The following is a 25857-nucleotide window of genomic DNA, read 5'->3' as shown; positions in this document are numbered from 1 at the left end:
AAGTGGTAAATTAATTGGCATCAGGGAAAATTGGCCCTGTGTCAGTGTGTATGAGTCTGGTTCTTTTTGTGTCCAGCGTTGGACTGGCATCCCATTCAGGGATTATCCTGCCTTAGGCCCGGTGCTTGCCAGGAGAGGCTCCAGGTCCCCCTTAATCCTGTATCGGATAAAGAGGTTAGAAAATGGATGGGCATTTATAATTGAACAATTTGAATGAAAAACTGTGACAAGAAAGCTGATGCGGGACACCACAATGTCTTCTAGCCTCGGCACTGGTGAGGTGGAAGGTTCGGACTGGCCTGTCATCTTTCCACTTCACGGTTCCAGTTTAGTGGAGCTGACATTCTGCTTTCCATTCACGACAGATCCCAAATCCGTAATTTGTGTTTGGGCACCACTGAGTTGTTTGGGAGGCATCTTAGCATGCAGAGTCCAAAGACAGAGAGGAATAAATACTTTGAGCCACCTCTAGTGTTTTGTGCTTTTATTTCACTGAACTCAGTCATTTCCTTGCCTAGCTGAAAGTACAAGTTAGGGGTGCAGATGAAAATTATGCCACAGAATAATGATGACAATTACTTTAAAAGTTAAAGAGGACCATTATTAATACAAAATGATATAGCAACATTGCTGAAAAACTAGGAAAGCCTCTCAAAAAAGTGGCTTTTGATGTTCCCTGGGATAAAGGATGATTTAGGATCACGTACACAGTATTGTCTGCCTGAAGAAAGGAGGATAACAGCTGGTAAGGCATTCAGCACTTCACCTTTTCACCTTTTTCCCCTTTCTGAAGGAACTTCCCACTTACTCTTGGTTTTAAAGTTAATGTAATCAAAGCTGGAGGAGAAACTGAGACAGACGTGAAGCCAGACACTCAGGTATTTTAAACTGGTTACATTAGACAAAACAGAACCATTTGTATCTGTAACGTGAAGCCAAGCATTAGCATTTACTGCCCTTCCTCTGGTGCCAAGTAGGGTAGATAATGTTTATTTAGAATTCATTACTGAGGAGCTGGAGTGAAACCATTTCTATTTCCAGTTGAAGCCTGAGTTTCATGTGGCCTGCCTCTCAGTGCCCCTTTCAGAGTCACTGTGTACGCTGCAATTATGCTATCTACCGATCATTCAAAAGTGCAGACGATTGTTATTTTTTATAGAATTACAAAATAAGATCTGGTGGGGTTTCTTTTTTTATTTACACCATAACAATCTTGCTTTATGTTTCACTGTTTTGACAAAGAACACAATGTTTTTTTATCTACCACATTGTTTTTTCTCCTGGCAACTGCATGCTGTGAATTTCTTTGTATAGAAAGCAAAATGCCTTGCTCGGTGCAGAAAGCACCGCAGGAATTTTGACCCTTTTGCTACCGGATGTTTAATATTCCAGAGGCAAGTACTGTAATTTGGAGAAGAGTATCGTTAATCCCAAAACAGAGGCTTACAACAAAAGTCACCTCAATTACACAGCAATACTGACAAATTTTTATGCATCCTTTTCAAATATTTATGACACTCAACTCAGTAAGTGATATCCTTTACAGGCTCCTAACAAAGTTGGATTCTGACACTCAAGACAGGATTAACTCACATTCACAAAAGAGCTACATAACACATTTGTATACCATTTAAGACCTACAGTAAACAGTATGTCTTATATCAGTTATATGTAAGGTTATGCAAATGATAATAACAACCAAATTTGATGGTTATCTGGATAGGCAATAGGATTCTCAGAAACAGTTTAAATTGATTTAGAAAAGGTTGGATAATTTATTAAGTGTACTTTGAACAAAAAACAACAGTAATAGATACAGATCTTATTACATGGTAATACTGAAATTTATTGAAAGCTTTTGATAAATTTCCTCATAAAACTTTAACCTCCAAATTGGTTGAGGAAATGCACATACTGTACATGGAGAGAGAAGGGGTGAATGGATAAGAAACAGAGCAGAGATAAGAGGTGAGTGCTCAAATCAGAGCAATTGTAACCGACTACAACGGAGATCTGTATTAAGACCACTGCTTCTAATTTACAGTATATCAGTTAACTAGATTCTGGTATAGTTAGTAAACCAGTCAGGTTCACAGATGATACCGGAATAGGCAGATTAGCAAACACTCTAAAGATAAGCAGAGAATTAAAAAGAAAACGCTAAAGTCAGGAGTGGGTAATCGCCTGGCAGGTGACATGCATGCAGACAAGCGAAGAGTGTCACATATATATACTATACTAGTATATACTAGAAACATGAACTACAAATACAGTGGGTAACATTAAAGGGGACTGTCCCTTTAATTTCTCAATTGCTCAGGCTGGTTATTAAATATTGATGACAAAATAAATAAATTGTTGGTATTGCAAACTTTTACAAATTCTGAATGAAGCACAAAATCTGGAACTTTGTGAAAGTACTGTATGGTCATCATGTCGCGGAACACTGGTCTCACCACAGGCGAGCGCGAGAGTTCCTGAGAATTGTGACGTGAAGCAGCCCTTCCTGCTCACTAGTCACTGTAATGACTAATGCAGTGGTTCTCAAACTTTTTGGACCAAGTACCACCCCTAATCCAACCAAAGCATCCAAGTACCACCTACAAGTCATCATCTCATAGGAACCCCAGAAATTCTCAATGACCAACATGAGCGCGCGTGCACACACACTCACACATACATATAATAAATATTATAATTATAAACTTTATTTCATATAGCGCCTTTAAAGGTGGCTTCTCAAAGTGTTTTACAGAAAAAAAACAGTAACAACAACTAATAAAAAAGCACCATTTCAGTGAGAGGGGTGAGCCTGTTTAGTCGAGCAAAGCAGATGTGAATTAATTTTTCGAGCCTTGATACAATTCACAACAGAGTCTAACAGATTTTAAATCGTCAGGCATTTTCTTGATGGCAAAGGTCTCGCGGTGGATGTTGCGATGCATCCATTAATTTCTGGAGCAACCTCTCTAATTCGTGCAACTACACCGTTATGTCGGCTTGTCATTGCTCTAGCACCGTCTGTACAAACTCCGACACATTTTATCCAGTCGATGCCATTCTCTTCGATAAATTCATTCAGAAGCTGAAATATGTGCTCTCCTGTAGTTCCTGTTGGTAGCGGCTTACAGAACAGAAAGTCCTCATGGGACGTACCCTCAAACTCGTATCTAACGTAAACGAGCAAATTGGCCAAATCGACTACAGACTCATCTAATTGCAGTGAAAAACATCTGCTCATCTTAACGCGCTCTATCAGTGTACTTTTGATATAATCCTTCATTTCAATAATTATATGAGTGACTGTGTCTTTCAGGGGGAGGGGGGCAGCAGGTCGAGCTGTTTAGCAGCTTTTTCTCCACACATAATACGTGTCAGCTCTTTTGCCAACGGTAAATACGGTTCTTCAAAAATAGTGTGGCTTACCTGCTTTAGCAATCCGCAAGCTTGCATTTTTCCGCGTTTCCGTTTTTATTTCCGTATTTATTTAAAGTTTTTATTTCATGCGCATGGGAGCGAAACACAGAGACGCTCGGTGTATTTTTCTCAAATTAACTTAGAACAGTTCTTAAATATTTTTCTGTTATCTATCACGCTTTCCTGTGCTCACAAGATTACCAGCGTTCTTAGCACGTATTTCTATGCATTCCTGTGTTTACAACTTGGCATTGTTCCAAAATCACGCACATTCCCATTTCTCCCTATTTGCTGGAGATACAGTAGCTTTTTTAAAATACAATTGGTCACTTGCATCCGTAGCACGCATTCCTATAGAGTGGTATAGAATTACAGAGTATCTCTTGTGTCCACTGAAGTATTAGCACGCACTGTAGCGCAGTACGCAGGCTGCGTATTCGACACATTTAAAATACAAAATATGAAAACCCGTCCCGATTTTTCAGCGCACACGACACAGTTCCAGGGTCTTTTGGCGTACCACCTGGCGGCACTCCACGTACCACTGCCGGTACGCGTACCACAGTTTGAGAACCACTGGACTAATGAAATGTGATTCACAAGTGAATAAATGCAGCTCATGCAGCAAACATTTCACCGCAGAAATATTCCAATGTGATCTGCATGCAGAGTAAGTAGTATTTGTTGGGAACACCATCTCAAAGTTGAGAGCAATATTTCTATTGGATTAAAAGCAATATATTCACAAGCCTGCTTGTTTACAATATAATAGGACCATTTCATATCACCAGAAGTTTTGATGTCTCATTCTGAATTACAGTGTCAACAACATGGCGCTGCACATACCTGGAAATTTCATGTTTTGTGCTGTAAATTGCAGATTTTACATGTTACTCTGTACATTTTAATTTCATTGTGGTTTGAATAGCCCTGATCAATACATTCAGTTCCCCTTCAAGCTTTCAGACACTTCTTATGAAAACAATGTGTATATTGAGGCATCATCTTCTCGACAGTGTGGGGAAGCAAAAATAAAAGCAACCAGAATGTTAGGATGGATAGTGAAAATAATAGAATTTAAATTAAGGGATGAAAAGTCACAAAACAAAACATTTTTTTCCTTTCTCTGCCGTACCCCCATTTCAACAATCACGAGTAGCACTTTTCACATTCCTGAGGTCAGAGCCCCTGCTGGGTTTTAACCCGATACAGCAGTAGGAAATACAAACAGAAAATGCATTGATTACTAATATGATAGCATGACTATTACTATAATGTGAAATAATTCCAAATACATGCTTTCAAACAGGTGTTGATTATGAAATAAAAGAGCGTGGGGATGAAAAATACTGATGCACTAACAAACTGGGGCACATAACTAAAAATGTGAAACTCTGATAATAATATTCTCCTATCAGCCACAGTGGAGTGCTTATCTGCTGAGGACCTGACCACAAGTACTTGAGGGGACTGCTCCTACCTTTTTTTTCAATCACATTATACCATGTCTAGTACCGAGATATAAGATTTATTGAAAAAGATCCTGTGTAGCAGAAAACAACTGGTGCATTCACCCACCCATTTTCTGATCAATTTCTGCTGTACAGGGCTCCAGGGGAGCTGGAGCCCATCTCAGAAAGCTATGGGTGCAAGGCGGAATACACCCTAGACTGGACACACAGACACAAATGCATACACAGTAACACACTTTGGAGGAGCTAATTAACCTGCCGTTATGTTGGACACACGCTCAAAGGAAACCCACACAAACACAGGGGGAACATGAACACTCCACGCAAATAGGACCTCTGAAATTGAATCCAGGGCCCCAACAATGCCAGGCAGCAAAATTAACCACTTTGCCCCCATGCTGTCCACAACTGTTGCAGTATTTCCTAAATTGTACCTTACTGTAACTCAGAATTAAGCTTGTCAAAAACTCTGGCACCCAGCCTTTTTTCTTATTTCCTTCTGAGGTGGATGAACTTTCCCTTGTTTTTGTAATTCATCTTCTTCAAGGTCTACTTTCCATTACACAGGTTAAATGCATTACTGGTAACTCCTAGATCAGACCCACAACAGGTGCACAACACTCTTGCACTGAATTTTAAATTCGGACAAATAATTAGGTAACTGAAAATGTGCTCAACAGCTATAATAGCTGTAAACAATGTAGTTTAATTGTAAAATAAACAAGAATATAAAACACAGAAGACCCTTAAGATGTCAGTAAACTACTGAGAAACTGTTGGAGCACTGTAATAAAATGAGAAAGAGATAAAAGTCTGTCCATGCTGGTGCTGTTTACCAAATGTTGTGCAAACAAGAAAACAAGATCTTCAACATCTCAGCATCTTAAATCTTCCTGGCATTCACTGTACTTTTACACAGACACAAAAAAGAAAAGGTCTTCTTGTAGCCGTCTCAGTTTATAGGGATAGCAAACCTGAAGATGAATGTTTTAAGACTCCCGATGAGGAAATCTAATTCTGATTATTAATATATCGTTTATATTAATTGGGGAAACAAAGCATATGGGTTATTCAATGATGGCTAACACTTTATTATTTTAATCCATAAGCATGTTAATTTTGCATGTTGTATACCTTTTAAATAAAGATTTAAGCTACGGGATCTATGAATATGTTGTATGCACATAAAGACTTCTAATAATGGCTTTGAAAAACCCAAGGAAATAAACACAAATCTCCATAGAAGCTGCACTTTTATTGTTCTAATGTATCTAGGTTAAAACAGGTCTGTGTTGTGGAATTTCACTGCATTTTTAATTTCTACAGTCTAAATTTCATTCGCATGCAGTGAAATAAATGCAGAACGTGACATGAAACAAGGCAATAAATTAGCATATAATTTACAAATGGAAAAAAAAATTAGTAACAGTGTACCAACATTAATACTGAATATAAAATATAAGCAACTAATCACAATAATACACTTTTTTTTCTGCAGGTGAAGGATAGCAATGTGACATTCATGTCACTGATGGAAGTTCACAGCTGAGAACACAAGTTGTAGTCCAAGCCTTGGCTACAATCAGCAGACGGTCCTTTCCCATCCCAAGGAGCTTGATCGAATGCTTGGAAACTTCCAAGCGCAGGACTCTGAACTACAGCATATGATCCTCAATGAATTAGGCCTGCAGGTGATGAAATGGGTCCATTTGCTGTTCATGGTCTAATTTATAACAAAAGGTAACGGCTTAAATTGTATAAGTGGCCCACAATGTAGCAGCAGCAGCAGCAATGAAGTCCTATGGTGGTATAATAAAACCTTTAGTGATTAGTCATGGTCCATTATGTTTCCTCCTTGTAATGTCCTGCTTTTTTTCCTTTGTTTAAATCTTTGAACGTTGTCCCGTTTCTGAACTGAAGTTGTTTTCCAGTACTTTTACATGCCCCTCTGTGGTTTTTTTCCCTTTTCACAAAGCTATCCCAAGATTCCGCGTCACAACTCCAGCAGCATCTTGATGTCTGAACGCCGTCAACGTGGGTCCGAATTCAAAAGCACCATGTGTCTTCTCAATGCCAATACCCAGTGTGAGGTAATAAAGAGGTGGTCACTGCTTGTCAACAGAACTGCACAGACCACTGAATTAGCCCCAGTCACACTCACAGAAGTAAGTGCGACCGTCTGGGCTGCACCTTTCAAGACCTGCTACTCTATTCCATCAACTTAACCTGGACCAGGTAGCACCAAGGTAGGCTGAGCATTCCCTGTTTAGGAAGTCCGGCAGGGTTTTCATAAAGCACCACTCAATGTTTTCAATTATTACCGTTTGTTTTGTTTTTGGATGTGCGCTTCCTGTGAAACTGTGGACGTAAGACAGAGCAGATCCCTCATAGAAGAGAGCAGTCAGACAACCATGTGAGGAGGTAGAAGGTGACAGACAGGACCTGCATGTTCTGACAAGGTATCCTGCGTAGGTCGACAAGGGGTTGTGAAGGCCTCATGCACAGGGGGTTAACCACTGACCCTGAACTCCTCCACAGCATGGTTAAAGGAAACATGAGATACCATCACCGACATTGCCAGAAAAGGGACTAAAGTGACGAGCAGAATTTCAAAAGGCATCCACACTAGTGAAAACTTGCATACAATGTGGTCCATTAAAGTTCCCTTTATTGTAATGGTGTAATAAAATAGTATAAAACTAGATCCCCCCGATTGAAAAATAGTAAGCTCTTCGACAGTTTTGTATATGTCCGTTTTCATCACATTCAATCATTGGCTTGAGACCCAATTATGAAGATTTTCTTCTACCAAAATGGTATTCAGTAGTAGTTGTTTCTGTATTATGAGGAGGAAAAAAAATGGAAATGTTCCCATTTTTATTTTGATCCTATTTGTCTAAGACATCTATGGTTAAATAACACTTCTTTATGTTTCAGTCAGGTACAGTATTTAAGCTCCTGTGCACTTAACACTTCTAACAACCTGTACATAATAAATATTAATATTGTCAGCTAGGGTAAAGCACCCTCTCATTCACATTGTTCATAACACTTTTGGTTCATTCTAACCATTCTCTTTTTCAGCAAGTTGTGAGTAACAACATTCAATTTGAAGACTTTGTCTTTTATCGCATATATACACTGCACAAATACAATGAAACATACTGTTTCAAAGTGCCTTTAAAATACTTTTTTACATTTTTTTTATTTGAATGGATTGCACAAAAATTAAAGATGAACAGCTGAACCCGAAATGCACATTCATAGAGTGACGTTCCCAAACTGAAAGGTATTCAAGTACTATAATCTCTGATGATACCTTCTCCTGTTCCACAGCCTAACAGCCCTCTCCCTTCCCAACTACCCTCCATTGCATTTAATACAGCTAATTTTCTCGATCTAGATTTTAAGATTCTGAATTCAAAGAATCTCTCTTAATTAGGAGCCCAAAGGTGTTGGAGGAAGACCTTGGAAAATCAATGAGCTATGCAGTTACCAGCAGCTGTTTTATCTCTTTCTATTTTTTAAACTGTAATTAAAAGAAATCTGCCAGGTATTATTTTCCACATCTCTTAAACAAAACTTTCTTCTTTGGCCATGTCTGCATGCCCCTTTTGTGGCATAGACAATAACTTGGTCTATGTGCTCATTAAAGCAGGTGTCTGCCCTGTCTAAACAAAGAAAACATCTGGAACCTTTTGCTTTAATTTGGGCCCTTTTTTTTTCTAAATCACAGCTTAAAGGTGAGCCTCTGAACAACACAGTCAGCAGCCTGTTTAATAAGCACTGTCTCTAGCATGGTGGTCCTGTAGCCAGGAGAAGTGTCTTAAAAGCATGTGTGGTCGGGGTCACCCCAAAGCTAAAGAAGTGACTCTAACACAAAGGAGGGTGGTAGAAATCGAGCCTTAGGCACCCTTTACTCTTCAGCATCGTGGAAAAAGCCTCCAGAAGTCATCACCACCCACTGCTCCGGCCTGCCTGCTGCATGAAAGTCAATCACTTTTTCATGTTTTTATTCTTTCTTTCCCTAGTGACTGGAAAACTCCATATCAGCAAACTGATGTTAAAGCCATTACATAGGATTTAATCTAGGTATTTGTGTCTGAGCATGCTAAATGGAAGCAGGGCTTTGAATAATCCTGTTAGACCAGCTTTACCCTTTCTTTAATGCAGACAAGAGTAGTTTTATTACATTATGGCTCACAATGGGATAACAGGGAGGATATGTACCCCCCCCCCCCCATACAGTACATGGAATGGCCTTCTGAGAACTTCACTGTAAGTAATTAGTATTACGTCACACTCAGGCAATCCTGGAGTGCGTAAAAACACTGTGGCAAAATGCGTTTCAGAATAATTCTTCAATTCAAAAGGGATAGTATCCAAAGTGATCGATTCATCATGTTGTTATGGACTTACTTTATTTTAAAAAATGGTCTAATAGAACGTCAGCAGGAAATGAGTTGGATCATGTTTACACAGCTCAGCACATATAAAATAATGTCTGTGTTGGAATTTCATACTCCTCAATCCACTCCATTAATTATACCTCTCTGGTCCCAAGATGAGTATGCAAAGATTCCTCCAGTCACCAGTTGCCTGCCTGCAGTATGTTATGTGTTATGTGGATCTCCAATTTGGCTCACCCTCTGGATACGATGTGTCCAGCACTTTGGATTAAAAATAAAAGTTAAAAAAAAATTAGTTCGCACTTCACAGAAGTTAAAATTAACTTGAAATACTGTCAGCACAGGCTGACCAGTGGTTATATTTTCCACAGGGTAACAAGTGTGTGCAGGAGATCCTTTCCATCCCTTGGGGTGACTTCAAGCAGTGACTGACACGGTTTTTCCATGTAGGAATAACGAGGCCTTCTCCCTCTCTCTCTCTGTGTCCTCTTTCACTGGGTCAGTGTCCTTGGCACGTCTTGCAACACATCTGCCTGAAGTACGCTCGGCTGCAGAACTTGAACTTCAGCACCAGTGGGCAGTACGCCACTTTGTTTACATCTTTGCATTCTGGAGAGGACACATTAAAAGAAAAAGAAAACAGAAGAAAAAGGGAAAATTGAAAACTGAATGCTCCCAAAAAAATGGAGAAAAAATGAAAACACTGCTCTGTCCAAGTTTTGCATGCCTTCACTGGTGATAGCCACCTTGCCCTCCAGTACTGTGAAGCAGAGTTTTGTAAGAGAAATGAGACACTCTTGGCACTCTCTTCATCCCTACCAGTCTCAAGTGCATTAAATTACCAATTTTCATAGTCTAACGCTTTCAGAATTGCGTGCAGTTCAGGTGATCTTGTTTCAATCAGCACTAAGGGAATAAATTGCTCACTAGTTTCATTCTCAAATAATACCTCTTGGGCAGAATTAATGAAAATTTCCATCTCAGGTTTAACTCATGTGAAGCAATTAATGGAAATTCACACTCTGCTTGCTGGAATGCAAGAGCTACACTTTGGGCATAAGACATTATTTCCTGTATATAAACAGTCTGCTTTCCATTTTAAATCCGGCGATTTGGAATTGCCAATTGTTAAATCAAATCTGTTTTTCAATCACAACCTTTGAAATAGCTAGGAAGGGATGGTGATCATGCTCATCCAGGGTTAAAGGATCTCCAATGTTGGTCCTGGAAATTGAGTGAGTCTACAAATTTTTTTCAGTCCAGGTGCTTTCATGATCTGAATCAGGTTATTAGTGGCTTAATTGGACCACTTTATGAGCTCTTCAGGTGCTGCAGTTTTAGAGAGATCTATAAAACCTACTGACACACCAACCCTTCAGGACTGAGGTTGGGGATCCCTGGTGCATAACCACCTCTCCACTGTGTAGTGTCAGAGACATTCACCATTCTGTTACACTGCGGCTCCAACAGGAGAGCTGGCATCAACCGGATGAGCGTCTCAAATTTTTCACAATATTTGACGACGCACAATACTCCCCAATTTTCAATCAAACATGTCTGTAATGAGTGACTCCTGTTTGTCCTGGTCAATCCCTGTAAAATATCCATCACCAGAAAAGCAGTCCCTTTAGCTGGTAAACTTGCTTGGAATTATCTTGATATTAAATGTTTAAAAAAAACCACTCAAAACCTGAGTCTGAGATGGAAACATTTTGATTTTCAAATGATACTTGTGTTCCACAGCTTATTCCCTATTGATCACAATTTTCTGATCGAAATGGGTTTTCTAGATTCAATTCTATTGTGGAAAAACTAAAATGTTTTATAGTTTTAACCCACAAGTGGAATCCATCCTTATCTCAAATCATATTTGCAGTTTCAGCATCCACTTATGTTCTCCGACAGTACATAGGACCTAGAATGAAACCCACTGAACTACAGCAGATTTTCCAGTTAGCAGAATGTCTGATCTCACACTATGTCTTCAAATAGATTAGATCACCAGGGGACATTAGACCCTTACAGCATTTCTTTTGAAGTTGTAGTTCACATTTCTCTCAAAACAAAAATGCCCTGTAAACATTAATTCTACAGTACCTCATAAGCACATCTGAAGTATATGTGAACTGACTTTTTTATGCACTTACTAGTTTTTTGTTTAGGTGTACAGATAAGCTGGTTAGTGAGTACAACAGCAGCAATCCAATGCACATTACTTGAGGTTTATGAATCACTGGAAAAACAGCAAGCATTGCAATAAATTCTCTCTAGTATTCCAGTTACTCCATGTAATTTTTGTTTCAGCCAGTCAAGCTCCAAGCTTGAAAGCACAATAAAAAATGACCACAAGAAAGAATGGAAAAGGTGTCCACCATAGCCTGATCGTCACCAGAAAAAAAAAATCTGCCTATAGAAACAAAGCATCAAGTGTTTATTTTCTGGTTTAATAAACTAATAATGCCCAGAAATATTCTCCACAGAGAAGTAGGCAATCTTATAATCCTACACAACTTTCTTGGCAGACAACAATTAGCTATAATAGGATATTATGTGGGAAATATAGTATTAGAATCAACTTAATCCATTTAAGATGTCTTTCCTTGTTACTGTACTAGAGTCTTGAATAAGGACAGGGTCTGTACACATGACATTTGAGATTAATCATGTGTAACATTTTTCATCCAGAACAAAAAACAGGACAAAGAAATATCAGTTCAATTTATCTGATATGAGGCATAGCTCAAGATTAACATTTTAGTTTTTTGAAGTACTGCTTTTTCTTCCACAAATGTTCAATTTCAACACAGTTTTATTCTTCTTCACGCAGTATATACTGTAGTTTCATGTTGTAGATGATAGACGTACTGTATATGAGTGTATATGAGTAGCTCCAGGATGAAGCTGTTCTTTAAATTCCTTAGCTTTTTAAGGACAGATTAGCAGCACTTTAGACAAGTAAACTCACTTACTACACTTAATTCTGATTTTGCACTGCCAGTATAACAATAATAATACTTCATACATGTCTTGTGACTGGGCAGGGTCCTGCAAAGATGAACAACTGTAAGTGAACAATACACCCACCTTCTGCATTAGAAATGGGTGTGGTGTCACATTTGCTCTCACACTGCTGCATGTTTGGAGGTCGGAGTTTTTCTGCACATTCACTTGAGGGCTGTCCTGTGTATGAGAGACACTGCACTGTCCGCATCTGCTGCCCGAGCCCACACTGTGCTGAACACTGCAGGGGAGACACAAAGGGAAATTACTATTGAAAAATCACTGCGCCGCAAGAAAAACACACATTCCATTCCATCGTTCTGATAACCAAAATTAATATTTCATTGGACTCCTACATATGTTCAGGACAGCATACGTTACATCGATTGCTGCTTCTTAAATCATGCCTCATTTCTTCAATTAACATTTGACAAAATGATAATTCGTAGGATGACAGAAATAACAGAACTAATAATAGCAGGAAAGAACAATTGCCTCATCTTATTGTATTTGACATTCATATTACAGGAAATGGAGAGTGTTAAAGCTTGGCAGTAAGCATACTTGAAGGAGACATTTCACCATATAAAAGTTAATAAATGAAAACAAGGTGGGTTAAGCAAAGCTGACAGACGTTCGCAGTTTACATTCCCATAAATCGAAAGTAAAAATGCATTGTTAAACTTAATTTACGGCACAAAAGATAATTTATTTCCAAAGGATATTTGGAAAATGCTGTGGTTATGAATATTTCCCTGTTTTCTTACTTTAGAAATGAATACTGATCCATTTTTGATTCTTTAATTCAGAGTCAATTCAAGTCCCAATAAACACAAGAGGAAATATGATGCGTCATCTACGTTGTAAAATACTTTTTTTCTTCAATTACAGGAAATTAAAAAAAACGTAAACGACCTTTCACTGCTCAATCTGGGAAAATCAAGTCGAGAAAGCAAGATCCATATCTTTTTTCAAGCACACCTTTTTTCACGCTACAAATTCCCACATCACCTATCCCAACATATGAAACAACATGATGGATTAATATATTCAATTAAGAGTTACACAAAAAAGCACAATTTCAAAAGGGTAATACAATTAACCTAAAATGACTCACAGACAGAAAGAATGATATGTAGTCAAGATAGGCCATCGACAAACAGACTCTTAAAACTTCTGTTTAACAAAAGAATATATTCAAGATGACTGGAATACCTTCTAATTAGTTGTCAGGAATTTCAACTCAACCTGAATAAAAGAGCAGTGTCTCAGTTTTTTTATTGCTTCCAAATCAGACCACATTTATCAGTGCTGGTCTGCAGTCTTGACAGACAGACAAGTCCAGATTTCGCTTTAAGCAGGATTTGAACCTGTGACCTTATGCATTAGAGGTCCCATTAGCAAGTCCCTCACCAATCTACATGTTTTGTAACCTCTAACAGCTTAATTAAGCAAAAGGGTCATTAAACAACTCCTTGAAAGACGGGAATTGGCTCTTCTCACCCTGGAGGCTGTGGATATCAGATACTCATAAGATAAAGGCTTGATAAGGAGGATATCTATTTAAACCATTTGAATTCTCCAAGGGCGGTTTGGTGGCACCGTGGTTAAGTCTCACCACTGTGCTCTTCCCACAGCTTTCACAGAGCTGGGGATCTAGGTTCAATTCCAAACCATGGGTGCTACCCGTGTGGAGTTTGTTTTCCCCATGTCCATGTGGGTTCTCTGGGCGCTCCGATTTCCTCCCACAGACATACTGGCAGGTTAACTGGCTTCTGGGAAAAATGGTCCTGGTGCGTATCTGGATGTGTGACTCTGTGATGGACTAGCCCATCCAAGGTGTATCCTGCTTTGCGTACTTTGCTTGCCAGGATATACTCCAGCTCCCCTATGACCCTGAATTGGATGAAGCAATCCTACAACCCTGAACTGGTTACAAAATGGATGGATGGAATTTTGCAAGGAAAAATCGAAAGGATGACATCCAAGCCTTTTGGTGCAGATTAAATATTATGTTAAAACTTAAAACCATACCAACGACACCTCATTATCCAAAATTGCATTCAAGCAGGGGGGAAAAAAAATCTCTTTTCTATTTGAACTGAATACAAGACTTTCAAAAAATGGGACGTACTGTGTAATGTACCCTGGAGCAAGCTGAAAATCTCCCTGCTGTTTTATTCATTTTTAAAAAGACAACTGAGAATACAGAAAGACTGTTTGCAGGTTGCTTTTAAAATTGTGTTACATGAGTCCAAGTGATAATACTGAAACATAAATGCCTTGCAATTCCCTTTCATAATAAAACAACAATAAAACAAGCTCCCCTAACATATGTAAGCTAGAAAGCATGAGTCCACACATGGTTCCATGAAACGCAGCCCTTGTTCTCTCCAGAAGTCATGGTAATGACATTCTTGGTCATTAAAAAAACCCCGACTTATTTCAGAGAAAAGTATTTTTTGAAATAGAGCAAATTGCATTAATGCATTGTGCCATTAAAAGATTAAAAATTAGCACTGGGAAAATGAGCCACATCAAAACTTCACTGAACAAAAAGACTGAGGGTCAGATGCACAGCTTTATTATGGCATGAGATTGCCTTCTCTTCAGCTGCACGTTCAAGAGGCTGTGTAGTCCTTCACAGAAGAAATCCAGAGTATGAGAGGGTACAGGGTCAGCCACGCTTCCCAACCTAGTCAAAACTGTTTTAACATTATCAAGACATTACATTATGGCACTGCTATGTGGTGACCAGCTTATGAACTGAAAACATTCATAACATAATAATGCCTCGGTACAAAATAAAGACTAAACCATAAGAAGGTGCTGCTCTGGAAAAGGGTCTTTCTTACCGAGTTATAACTTTTTACTGGAATAAATTGGAAATTAAGATTAAAACCACAATTTAAAGGAGGATAAATGAGCTTTGTACAGACCTAGACAATCTAAATCAAATCTTGTGGTGGTTCAGTTTGTTTTGAAACTGTCTGGTGAGCTATTTCTTTGTCACTGTTACTGTATATATAAAATGGATATAGTACCATAAAGCTGTAACCCAATTCTCACATGCAGCTCTGGCCATCTTCCTGAAATCTACACAATGAGCCACACTGTGCCATGGGTAACAAACCCTACTAATTAAAGGGCTACACCTCCCATTCAGGATGCATTAATACCAACTTTAAATGGTTTGCTGCAGGATATAATTACACTCATGGCACTAGACCAACACAAATTGCTCTGATTAGTATTTTTATAGATTAAAAGTAGAACAGGTTCTGACCAAAGTTCCTGAGCTTTGAATCACTTTGCAGTTTTTTGCCGTTTTTTTTTTGGTCTTCAATGGATGGAAGTGAATTGCCTTTTTTTTTTTACTTTCACTCTATAGGGAACAAACCTTTTGGGTCTAAATGTCAGGAATCTAGACCAATTCCGTGCATTAGCATAAAATCTTCATGTCAAGCTTTCAAGAGAGCAATGTCTTCTATCTCATTTTTTACTGCATATTCTTGGCACCACAAGGAAACATCGTTTCTTGTGCTTTTCTGCAGATAAGCTTAAAACGCTCATTATCACACGCTTGTCACTTAAACACCCTCCATGCAGTAAATCACACCAAAACACTGTGCTTTTTAACAGCCTCCATCAGATAACTGTAAATTATTGTGCCCATTAAAGAAAAATGTAAGGAGTTTGTGCTGCATTAAGATTGAAACAAACCATTTCAAAACATGAACACTTTTTTAGCAAACCCTGTCATGTACCATATGCCAGAAATACATTTGTCACTTGGAATTTTGGAATCGTCTTATAAAAGAAAGCAGATCAAGTTTGTGATGGTTCACTAACGCATTATATCAGGCTAGCAAAAACTACAAAATGTACAGCTAATCAATCAAGAAAAAAAGCAACCAATATGACCCATTTATCAAGAAATCAATACCTCTGTGCCATCAGTGTGTTTGAGTAACATCTTAGCTGGACTTGCCAAGCCCTGTTTAATGATTAATTAAGGTTTTGTGTAGATCACGCTAACAATAGATAAATACACTGTTTACAAAGGGCCAGTTAATAGTGAGGTCCAAGTATGATGATCTAGCCAGGTGTGTCTAATCACCACAGAACTTCATTTACATTTACAGTGGTTGATGGCAGCTTGGTGCTACACTGATCAAGTCCCGAGACCTCATTTGCTGGGCTCATCCTAACATGACAACATTCTAGCAGGATAGCGGGGGTTATGCTCGTGTTATCATGGTATATGTCATGTGATTATGTTGGTTCTATAACCTCTTGGGAGGTGAGGATGTGACTGTGGATGCCCTACTCATCAGACTTGAGCCCTGCTGAACATTTGTGCAATAAATGTTCAGGTGGAACAGGCGGAGCGGTGGCTCTATGGCTAAGCATCTGCACCTGTGGCTGGAAGGTTGCCTGTTCAAATCCCACGTCCAGCAGAGGAATCCTACTCTGTTGGGCCCCTGAGCAAGGCCCTTAACCCCAGCTCCTCTGGGGGCGCTGTACAATGGCAGACCCTGCGCTCTGACCCCAGACTCTCTCCCTATGTTTGTGTCTGTGTGTCTCATAGAGAGCAAGCTGGGTATGCGAAAGACAAATTCCTAATGCAAGAAATTGTATATGGCCAATAAAGGTGATGTTAAATGTCAGACCCTGCGGTCTGACCCCAAGCTTCTCTCCCTATCTGTGTGTCTGTGTGTCTAATGGAGAGAAAGCTGGGGTATGCGAAAAGACAAAATTCCTAATGCAAGAAATTGTATATGTCTAATAAAGTGATCTTATCTCATAAGATGGGATGACCTGTAGCAAGCAGGGCTCAGAGACCTTTGAACAGGTGCTGTGAACACACACACACGGGTGTCCAATCAACGTGCTGTATTAAGGAACTCCTTAGTAAAGAGCGGCGGCAGATACCTGGCCCCATTCCCCAGTGATCCAGCGAGGCGGGGGGCAGCGGCCCAGACTGCAGCGAATCCTCACTGGGGGCTTGCTGACATCGGGGCAATGGGCAGGAGGGAAGGTCTTGGTCAGGTCACTGCTCTTGCACAGCACAATCCGGTGCTTAAAACCTGGGCCACACTTTGGGGTGCACTGGAGACAGAGAAGAAAAAGCAATTCATTTCTCCACAACCCCTTATTACACCGTAAGCACTGTAGAACACCTAAGAGCATACATACCAATACCTAGAAAGGCTTGGAGCAAGGTGCTAGAAACTCCCTCAAACACAGATCCTGTGATTTGAAGTTTCCCATGGGAAAAGAAGACACCTCAGTTTGAGAATTAGAAAAGTCAAAAAGAATACCTCAGATAACTTTACACTTATCAAACGTGAATAAATTAATCTTAAGTAAGGATGACAGGGGTAAATATGTCATTTTATATGTATTCTCTATATGGAAATTTTAACAAAGGCTCATGATACCCAGTGTAAAACTTTATTATACTGTGGTGAAGACTTAGGCTATGTCTTTTCTGGACGCCTCCTGTAAGATATATTTTTTATGCAAAAAAAGAGACTTAAATTGGAAGATGTAGTTCCCCTGTCAGAAGAAAACACATACTGTATGTGTCATTACTTTCACCTCAGGTTTCTCATTTATTTTTGTGCCACTAACATTTTTTTTCTGTGGACGGTTTATTTTTATTTCAAGACCAGCTTTGGATTTGAAGCATCTTGATCCAGACCCCGAGGACTACCTGAAAGCAAATCTGGGTTCTGCAAAACGGACCGCTCTTAATGGCAGTCATGAGCCTAGTAAGGACTGTGAAAAGAGTTGTCAAGAGATATGACAAGAGATTGTGGGTAGATGTAGATAGATAATACTTTATTAATCCCGTAGGATTCAATTCAATTCAAGCTTTATTGGCTCACAGCACACAGTTTCACCAACCAAGAATCAGCGCAACAGAGCTACATGATAAGGAAGAGGACAGTTACGATACATTGAAAGAGATATTGCAGTGGGGATGAAAGATTTCCTGCGTCTATTAGTATTACACCTGGGGACACAGAGGTGTCTCCCAGACGGGAGAAGTGTGAACTCACAGTGGAGGGGGTGAGAAACACACTCCATAAACCAATTTTCTTTCTTTGCTTCCCTCTCTTCATAGATGATATTTAAAAATAATGTATGCTGTGCATGACTCCATGAAACCCTTGAGTAATTCTGGCTGTACCTGCATTCGCAAATCACAGAAACAGCACACCTGTTTAAGATTGTAAAGATCCAGCTTCAATTCTCCCTTGCTGTGCTCCCCACAATATGAAGTTAAAACCCTCATCTGTGTGTTGTCTCAGAGAAGAGACATTGTAAAGAACACTTAAAAGGTGCTTTGATGTTATGTTTAGAAAACAACAGGATAAGACCTTAAACCTCTCAGATACGTCCTGTCCTGTTCGTCCTGATTTATTAAGCCTGATGAAATGGGGGAATCAAATCATCACTGGCAACATTAGCCCTGCCAAGTGCTTTCAGAAAGGGGAGTAAAACACTCTCAGATGGGTGAGGTATAAATCAAAATTTACCCTTATATCATACGGGGATGAAATTCAGCTACTGAAGGCTCTGGATAAAAGACTATGCGTCTAGTGTCTTTCCGGAAACAAGCACCCAAATAATTGATCCTTACCGAAAAGTCAAACAGAGTTAACAGCTCACTTACTGAAACGATTCCCTTGCGTTGGAGTGTTGCACAGTTTACAGACAATAATGACTTCCAAGACGCTTCACAGGAAGGTCACGGACCAAACAAGGCTTCTCAGAGCATGTCTAGGGGCTGCACAGTAAAAGCACAGCGAGTTCTCACTGTGACACGAATGTAAGGCATCTCCTCACCTCTGACCAGTCCAGGGTCACCCACTGAGGGGGACAGGACTGGTTGTTGCAGGGCTCTCTCTCTATGGGCCGGTGGGTCAGACAGTGACTGCCATCCAGGGTCTCCTCTTCGGAAGGACCAATTTTCCGGATACACAGGACGGTGCGCATGCGTGTACCCCCATCACATGTCTTACTACACTCAGACCAGTCTCCGATAAACCACCTGGAAACAAAACGAGAAATAACGCTTGTAAAAGCTTTCTCTCTGGATTGTTTTTTTTTTTTAGAAGTACACAGGTTGGAGTAACATCTTAGTTCGACTCACCAGCATAGGAACCAAGTCCTGCTTACTGATCAATCAAGGTTTTGTGTAGATCACATTAACAATAGACCAATATTACTGCTACAGTGATCGAGTTGGAAGATTTCATTTGCTGGCCTCATCCTGACATGACAGCATTCCAGCAGGGCAGCTGTGGTTATACTCATGCTGCTTGTACAATAATCTTGGGAGGTGAGGATGTGACAGTGGGTGCCCTACTCGTCAGACTTGAGCCCCACTGAACACTTGTGGAATAAGATGGAATGACCTGTAGCAATTAGGGCTCAGTGAACAGGTGCATGTTGTCCTCTGTGAGAGTTAAGAAACAGCATCACATAAAATAGCACTTGCACAAAACTGGTACAAAATCTGTTACAGATATACAGAGCCCATTACATCCACATTGACCCCCATTTCATCAGCTCTGATGATGAGAAATGTTATTCAATGCAATTAATTTATCTACAGTATGTGACATCTGTTCACTAGAAATGTCCATGCAGAAAAAAAGTTATCCAGAAAATGAAAACTTTATGAATTTATTGCAGTTACAACTGCTGAGTCTATCTTCACTGTAGATTTGGTGACACTTCAGTTTTAAGGTCATATTAAAAATGACTATAACTGCTGGATTAGGATTCTGTTTACCTGAGCTTCTATAGCAGTGATAGCAGTGATTCTGAGGCCTAGTCCTTGAGTACTCCTGTGTCTGATGGTTTTTGTTCTAAGCTCTTAATCACCAGGGCTAATTTTTCCCAGGAACTGATCTACTTGTTCGATTAAGGTTCATTTTCTACACTGACAGTACTTAGGTCTTGGTTTGGACAAATAACCCATGCAGTAGCACTTAGACCCTGTTGTGAATGACATCTGTGTCTTTTCATGTTTGTTCTAGTCAAGTTTTTAAGCACAAGTTATTTTATTTCAGTTTGAGGCCTTTTATAAATTTCCTCTCACCTCTAATCGACATGCAGCTGGAGCTAATTCATGAGATTCAGGATTGCCCTCATTCAGGTGCGCGAGCGGAGTCCAGCCAACTGGACTTAAGCAGGAGAAAACGTACTGATTCACTGTGGGAGTTGTCTGACACAGTGTCAATCCCACCTGTTTCTGTTTATCATCAACTGATCATCTTTTCAGAACTGTTTTTCATGAATAATTCTTAAAAACCCTGTTGATAATTTACTGCATAAAGTACTGAATGCTGAGATTATTGGAAATAAAGGTAATTCAGGGTAACTTTGAAAGCGAGGACTGCGTGAAGAAAAAGTCCAAGCTGGTCAGTTACAGGCAACAGTCTGCATGAGGGATTCTGGGCCCAATCTTAACAGACACAGGGGTAATTACAGGATCAGAACTGAGGACCACTGGACTAGAGGATGAAACGGCTGAAGATAACAATTGGATGCTGTCCATCCAGCTGATGTTTTCTTCATTAAAATAGTTAATTAGCAGATGTCAGCTCCTACCAGGGTTTTGACACTGCTAATGACCAGTTAATACTGTACATATATATCATAAATAATTTAATGGAATTTGCAACACCTTTGCAAAACCATGATGTATTTTGTTCAATCCAATTCATTTTTAAAGCTAACACTCAAAGGGACGTAAACAATATGAAATGTCTGTCCAAATTACTTTATAAACTTTTTTGTGGTGAAATATTTCCTTCAGACAAGCTTAGAGCCAAGTGTTAAACACTATTAATTTCCTCCAATGCAAAAGTCTAACATATATAACAATGTAATTGTGTCTCTTTTCTTGTAGGGTTGTCATTTTTGTTGAACTCCTATGAAACTTGGCCTTTGTTTAATGTTAACGGGAAACATATGTTTAAACACTAATTTAAAATAGAAATGTGCATCAACTAATACGAATGTTTCCCTCGGAAAATAAAGTGTTACCAATTAAGTTTTAGAAAAAGTAAATAAAGCTACCTGCCAGAAAACTGGAATAGGTCATTTGTTTTCCAGAAATCAGTTGGTGAAAAGTCAGGATTTCTTCAAGAGAAATTGTTGTGTGTTTTTAAGTTTGAACAATGAATAAATCCATCATCAGATTTGGCAAGGCTTGACAATATTTCTGTTGAATAATTAAATCGATAATGGTATGCGTGCATTCTAGCTTTCATAGTAAAAAGTGGTTGCTCAAATCAGGTGGGATCAGCAGCTAACTGCAAAGACCCTAGAAGATGCCCATCTGACTGTGATGGGTCAATCACACCAGACCTGGCCTAGCGCCTTGGCAAAAACTTGACCTCCTGGTTTCAGTGCAAGTGTTCAGAAACACATTAACATTTTTCACGAATTCTGGGTTCAAACACTGAAATACTGAGTTTTAAGGCAAAGAGTATTTTGCTTTTATTTGGCACTGAATCTGTCAATTTAAAACCAGGAACATTAACAACGAAAAAAATGGTTTTCTACACTTTTCATATATATATTTTGCACACATTTGAAATGATATACTCCTGGAATTTGGCAGGTTGTAAATAACTGTTTGGAGAAATAGGTTCTCCAAATGATATCTGTAGTTATATCTCATTTCACTACCATGCCTTTTTGTGTAATAAATGGGTTCAAGCAAAAAAGGAAAAGCAAAATCAAACCTTGTTGCAGAACTAAACAAAAATTCCAATGTTTATCTATGACAACATATAAAGACATAAATTAAGCATTTACCTATTTATTTTTATTTCTACTTTATAGCTTGTTGTACAACAAATTCATATCTTACATATGATTTTTTAAAAATACATTCTTTCAAACAAATAATTAGCTAGAACTTTTAAAATTATTAGTTCCAAAGCTCTTGATTAAACTGTAGTTTCATTGAATGTAAATCAATGAGTTTTGCTGGTTTAATGTGTTTTTCAAGCAGATATACACTTCCGTACTGTAGGCTGTTCCAAGAGTGGAGTATTTAGAACTTTGCACCTCTAGAAAAGGCCCCTCAGTAAGAAGGAAAGCTGTAATAATTAATACTGTATATGAATAAAGCCTGAATTGTTCTTTGTTGTAGGCAAGGAATGATTCCAAATACCACAATGCAATTTTATTAACAAACATTTTCTGCTGTGAAGCCAATTCAATGCCTTTATTAATTTTAAATACACTTCACATATATTCAGAAACAATAGCAGTTTCAAAATAGCTAAAACAATTATAAGGCCGCGTAAGCTTTCTTATCAGGACATTTCCCATTAAAAGCGTTTTACACTAGGTAATATACTTACCTATCCCTGCTTGTAAAGGAGAGAAGAGAGGTCCGTCTCATGTTGTCATTAGTCAGCCGATCTCACCAGTCGACCTCCCTAATAACCTTGACCTCAAAAACTAATGACTTTCTGAAATGAGCACAAACATGTCCTGGCTGTCAAGGTGGAGGTCACTGTTTTTTTTTAATTAACCTCTGAAGCTGCCAACCATGTTGAAATCATGTTTGGGTTCTCACACACACAGGCCGGCGCACTTACTCTGGGGGACAAGGCTCTGTATTGCAGGCTCTCTGGTTCTCCGGTGGCTTGCTATCCGGGTCGCAGTAGCTGTTCTGTACAACCGAGTTGTCATCTAGTCTTTTACACACTACCTCTTGCTTTTGGGAACCTTTCAAATAAGAACAAATTCACTAAAATGAACAGAATGCTCTAGTCCCATTTTCATATGCTAAAACTACTCTCTGCCTGCACCCTATCAATGTACTATGCCAAGTATGAGATGAAGCTTCCAAATACAAACCAAAATTGCTAAATGAATTTGAAACATATTGTATCGGTGACTCTGGATTCTGAACTGGTCTGAAAATGCCATAATTTGATTAAAGTAGCACTTATCAATACACATAAAGAGTACGATTATCTTCATATCTGCTGTAGTGCCATCAGATATCCAGTTTGATGTCTCACTGATCTCACTACATAAAACACATAAAGCATGCAGGTTTTGCATTGCCTAGTATTTTTTGTAAATCTTAGTATGATATGCAAACATGATATGGAATTATTTCATCAGTACCAAAGAACAGACATTTTGGCTTTATAACCACCACACTCATTAATAAAACAAAAAGAGTTCTGTGGCCCAAGGATAACATTTTGCAACCCAAAACCAGTTTTGAGTGTATGTAATGATGTATGTGTGAAAAATACGTGCTGATATTGCGTGTACTTGTGGTAAAAAATATAATCCAATCTAAATTCTGCTAAGTTTACAGGTACAGATATACTGCTAGATTAAAGATGGTGAACATTAAAGTTCACTTTTGCCTCACAGAAAAGCACTGAACTTAATTAAATCATTTGGATCATGCATTAATGATAATAATCCCTTATTTAAGATAAATTCAGGTAAGTCAGCTGGAGAATAGGTTATCACACTCAACGTTTTACACAGAAAACAAAGCAGCAACAGAAACAAGAGAGCAATTAATGAAGTGTACATTAGGTAACAGGACATGACAGTGGTAGGTGTTGGAAAGGAATTATAAAACTGAAAACCTCAAGTTCAAAGGTGAATTTTTTCTGTTTTCGCTGAGAACTTTTATGGTTGCTGTGACACATCCATGCACAAAATGAAAAACAGACTGGCAGCAGATTGAAATGCATTGCCCCCAGAATGGATAGTTTTGGAGTGTTCAATTTGAGAAAAGTACCATATCTTAGACTGCAAGACAGTACTGAGAGTTGAAAAAATTAGATTTTTTCCCCTAATTAAAGATTAACTTAAACCATTCAAACATTCACCTAATATGATATCAATGTATAAATTCTGATAGGGGGTGCTAGAGTTACATCTTATGACAGAGTAGTTTGAGAAAATTAAGGTGCCCAGTAACAACATCACTATAGTCTAAGAATGGAAGTACAGACATCTCGACCAGTATATACCTAGCGGAACATACAGTTGTTTGCAGCAAACAAGTCTAAACTTGACTATAGTTTGCAATGTATTACTGAGTTTTTAAATAAACCACTATCCACCAGATGCCTCAATATTTATAAACTGTGACATATAGTACGCCAACTTGATCTTCTTTAAAATTAAAATGTTTAATTTTGTGTTCCTAAATGAGCAATCTACAATTTTGTCTTTTATTGAACAATATTAAGTTTTACTACAGTTTAGAAAAAGAGATAGTCGAAAAGTTTTTTTGGCAAATTGGTCAGGATAATAAAGTGGATCCAGCTAAGTATAAGGTGACAGTGTCAGCAGACAGACAGATATGAAGGTTAGCTTTTGGTTCAGCAATAGTATTAATATAAATAGAGAAAAGAGTAGGACCCAGTGTGGAACCCTGTGGAACTCCCTTAGGAACAAAGATGTTACATCAGTTTTACAAATTGTTATGAGGGAACTTATATGAAGACTTTTTTCAGAAGCACTGTCTTAACCTCAAGATAAATAAGTCAAAAGCTAGACAGCTGCACAAGTGTGAATTATTATAACAGCACTGAAAACATTTATGGTTGCTATAACACATCCATGCACAAAATGAAAAACAGACAATTGGATAAAATCTAACAGCCTTCTAAAAAGCAACTTGTTAATTAACTACTTATTCATTTTTCCATTATCTTAGAAAGCCAAGGCAAAACAGCTAAGCCTTTAACAGTTAGGGTCTTATTTATCATCCCCTTGTTTTGAAAGAGATTGAAAAGAGAGGTTGACTAACTGGGTCAGAGGACAGGGTATTAAATGAGCAGCAGGTTCTCCAAAAAGTCATTCAATACAGTTATGACCAGCAGACTTCCACCCATCCATTATCACAAAGCTGCTTATTGCTGGCAAGGGTCACAGCAACCTGGATCTTATCCCAGGAGCACAGGGTGCAAGGCAGAACCACAGCATACATGGACAATTTAGAGACATGAGTTATCAGAGCAAGCATGTCTTTGGAAGGCAGAAGGAAACAATCCATGCACACTTCACACAGACATGTATGTTACTTCAATCAACCACCACCAGTGTTCCAAGGCTGTAAGCTAGTACTTCCATTTCAGTAAGAGGTTGTATTGTAAAATGGTAATAACTCATTCTGGAGATGTAATGGCTTATTTCTAATTAGCCTGAAAAAAGGCAATCAGCAGGTTTCTTGTAGATTTTATTATTTGACCAACCTACAGTAGGCTCTTTTGCTTAATTAAAGTTGACAACTCAAGGATAAACGTATTGCAACTTTTATCTCTGAACCAAATAATTGATACCTACTTGACAATACTACTAAAACAATCTTGACCTCCAGATCATAACAGTGGATCAATCTGTTTTGAAGATTTTGCTGGAGAAGTACTGTAAGAAAGCTCTTGGAATCCTAATGAGATTTATGAGACATGACATCTCATTTTTCTTTCAGCTTTGTCTCTGCTCTGGACAATTCACATGACTTTAAAATTTCC

At 38.7% G+C, this 25857-nt stretch overlaps 1 protein-coding gene across 1 annotated transcript in view; it reads right to left on the bottom strand.

The window, feature by feature from the left end:
* Positions 1–6125: 6125 nt before the first annotated feature.
* adamts6 (ADAM metallopeptidase with thrombospondin type 1 motif, 6) overlaps positions 6126–25857 on the bottom strand; it is a 98035-nt gene continuing 78303 nt past the window's right edge. The window contains exons 20-24 of the mRNA XM_088909881.1: positions 22939–23068; positions 19157–19361; positions 17234–17410; positions 12383–12539; positions 6126–9907 (exon numbers count right to left, since the gene is read on the bottom strand). Coding sequence (XP_088766007.1) covers positions 9798–9907; positions 12383–12539; positions 17234–17410; positions 19157–19361; positions 22939–23068 — 779 coding nt within the window. The 3' untranslated portion in view covers positions 6126–9797. The remainder of the gene's footprint in view (positions 9908–12382; positions 12540–17233; positions 17411–19156; positions 19362–22938; positions 23069–25857) is intronic.

This window comes from Atractosteus spatula, chromosome 3 (assembly GCF_055471065.1).
Source record: "Atractosteus spatula isolate fAtrSpa1 chromosome 3, fAtrSpa1.hap1, whole genome shotgun sequence".
NCBI classification, from domain to species: Eukaryota; Metazoa; Chordata; class Actinopteri; order Semionotiformes; family Lepisosteidae; genus Atractosteus; species Atractosteus spatula.
This window is presented reverse-complemented; position numbering and strand designations above follow the sequence as displayed.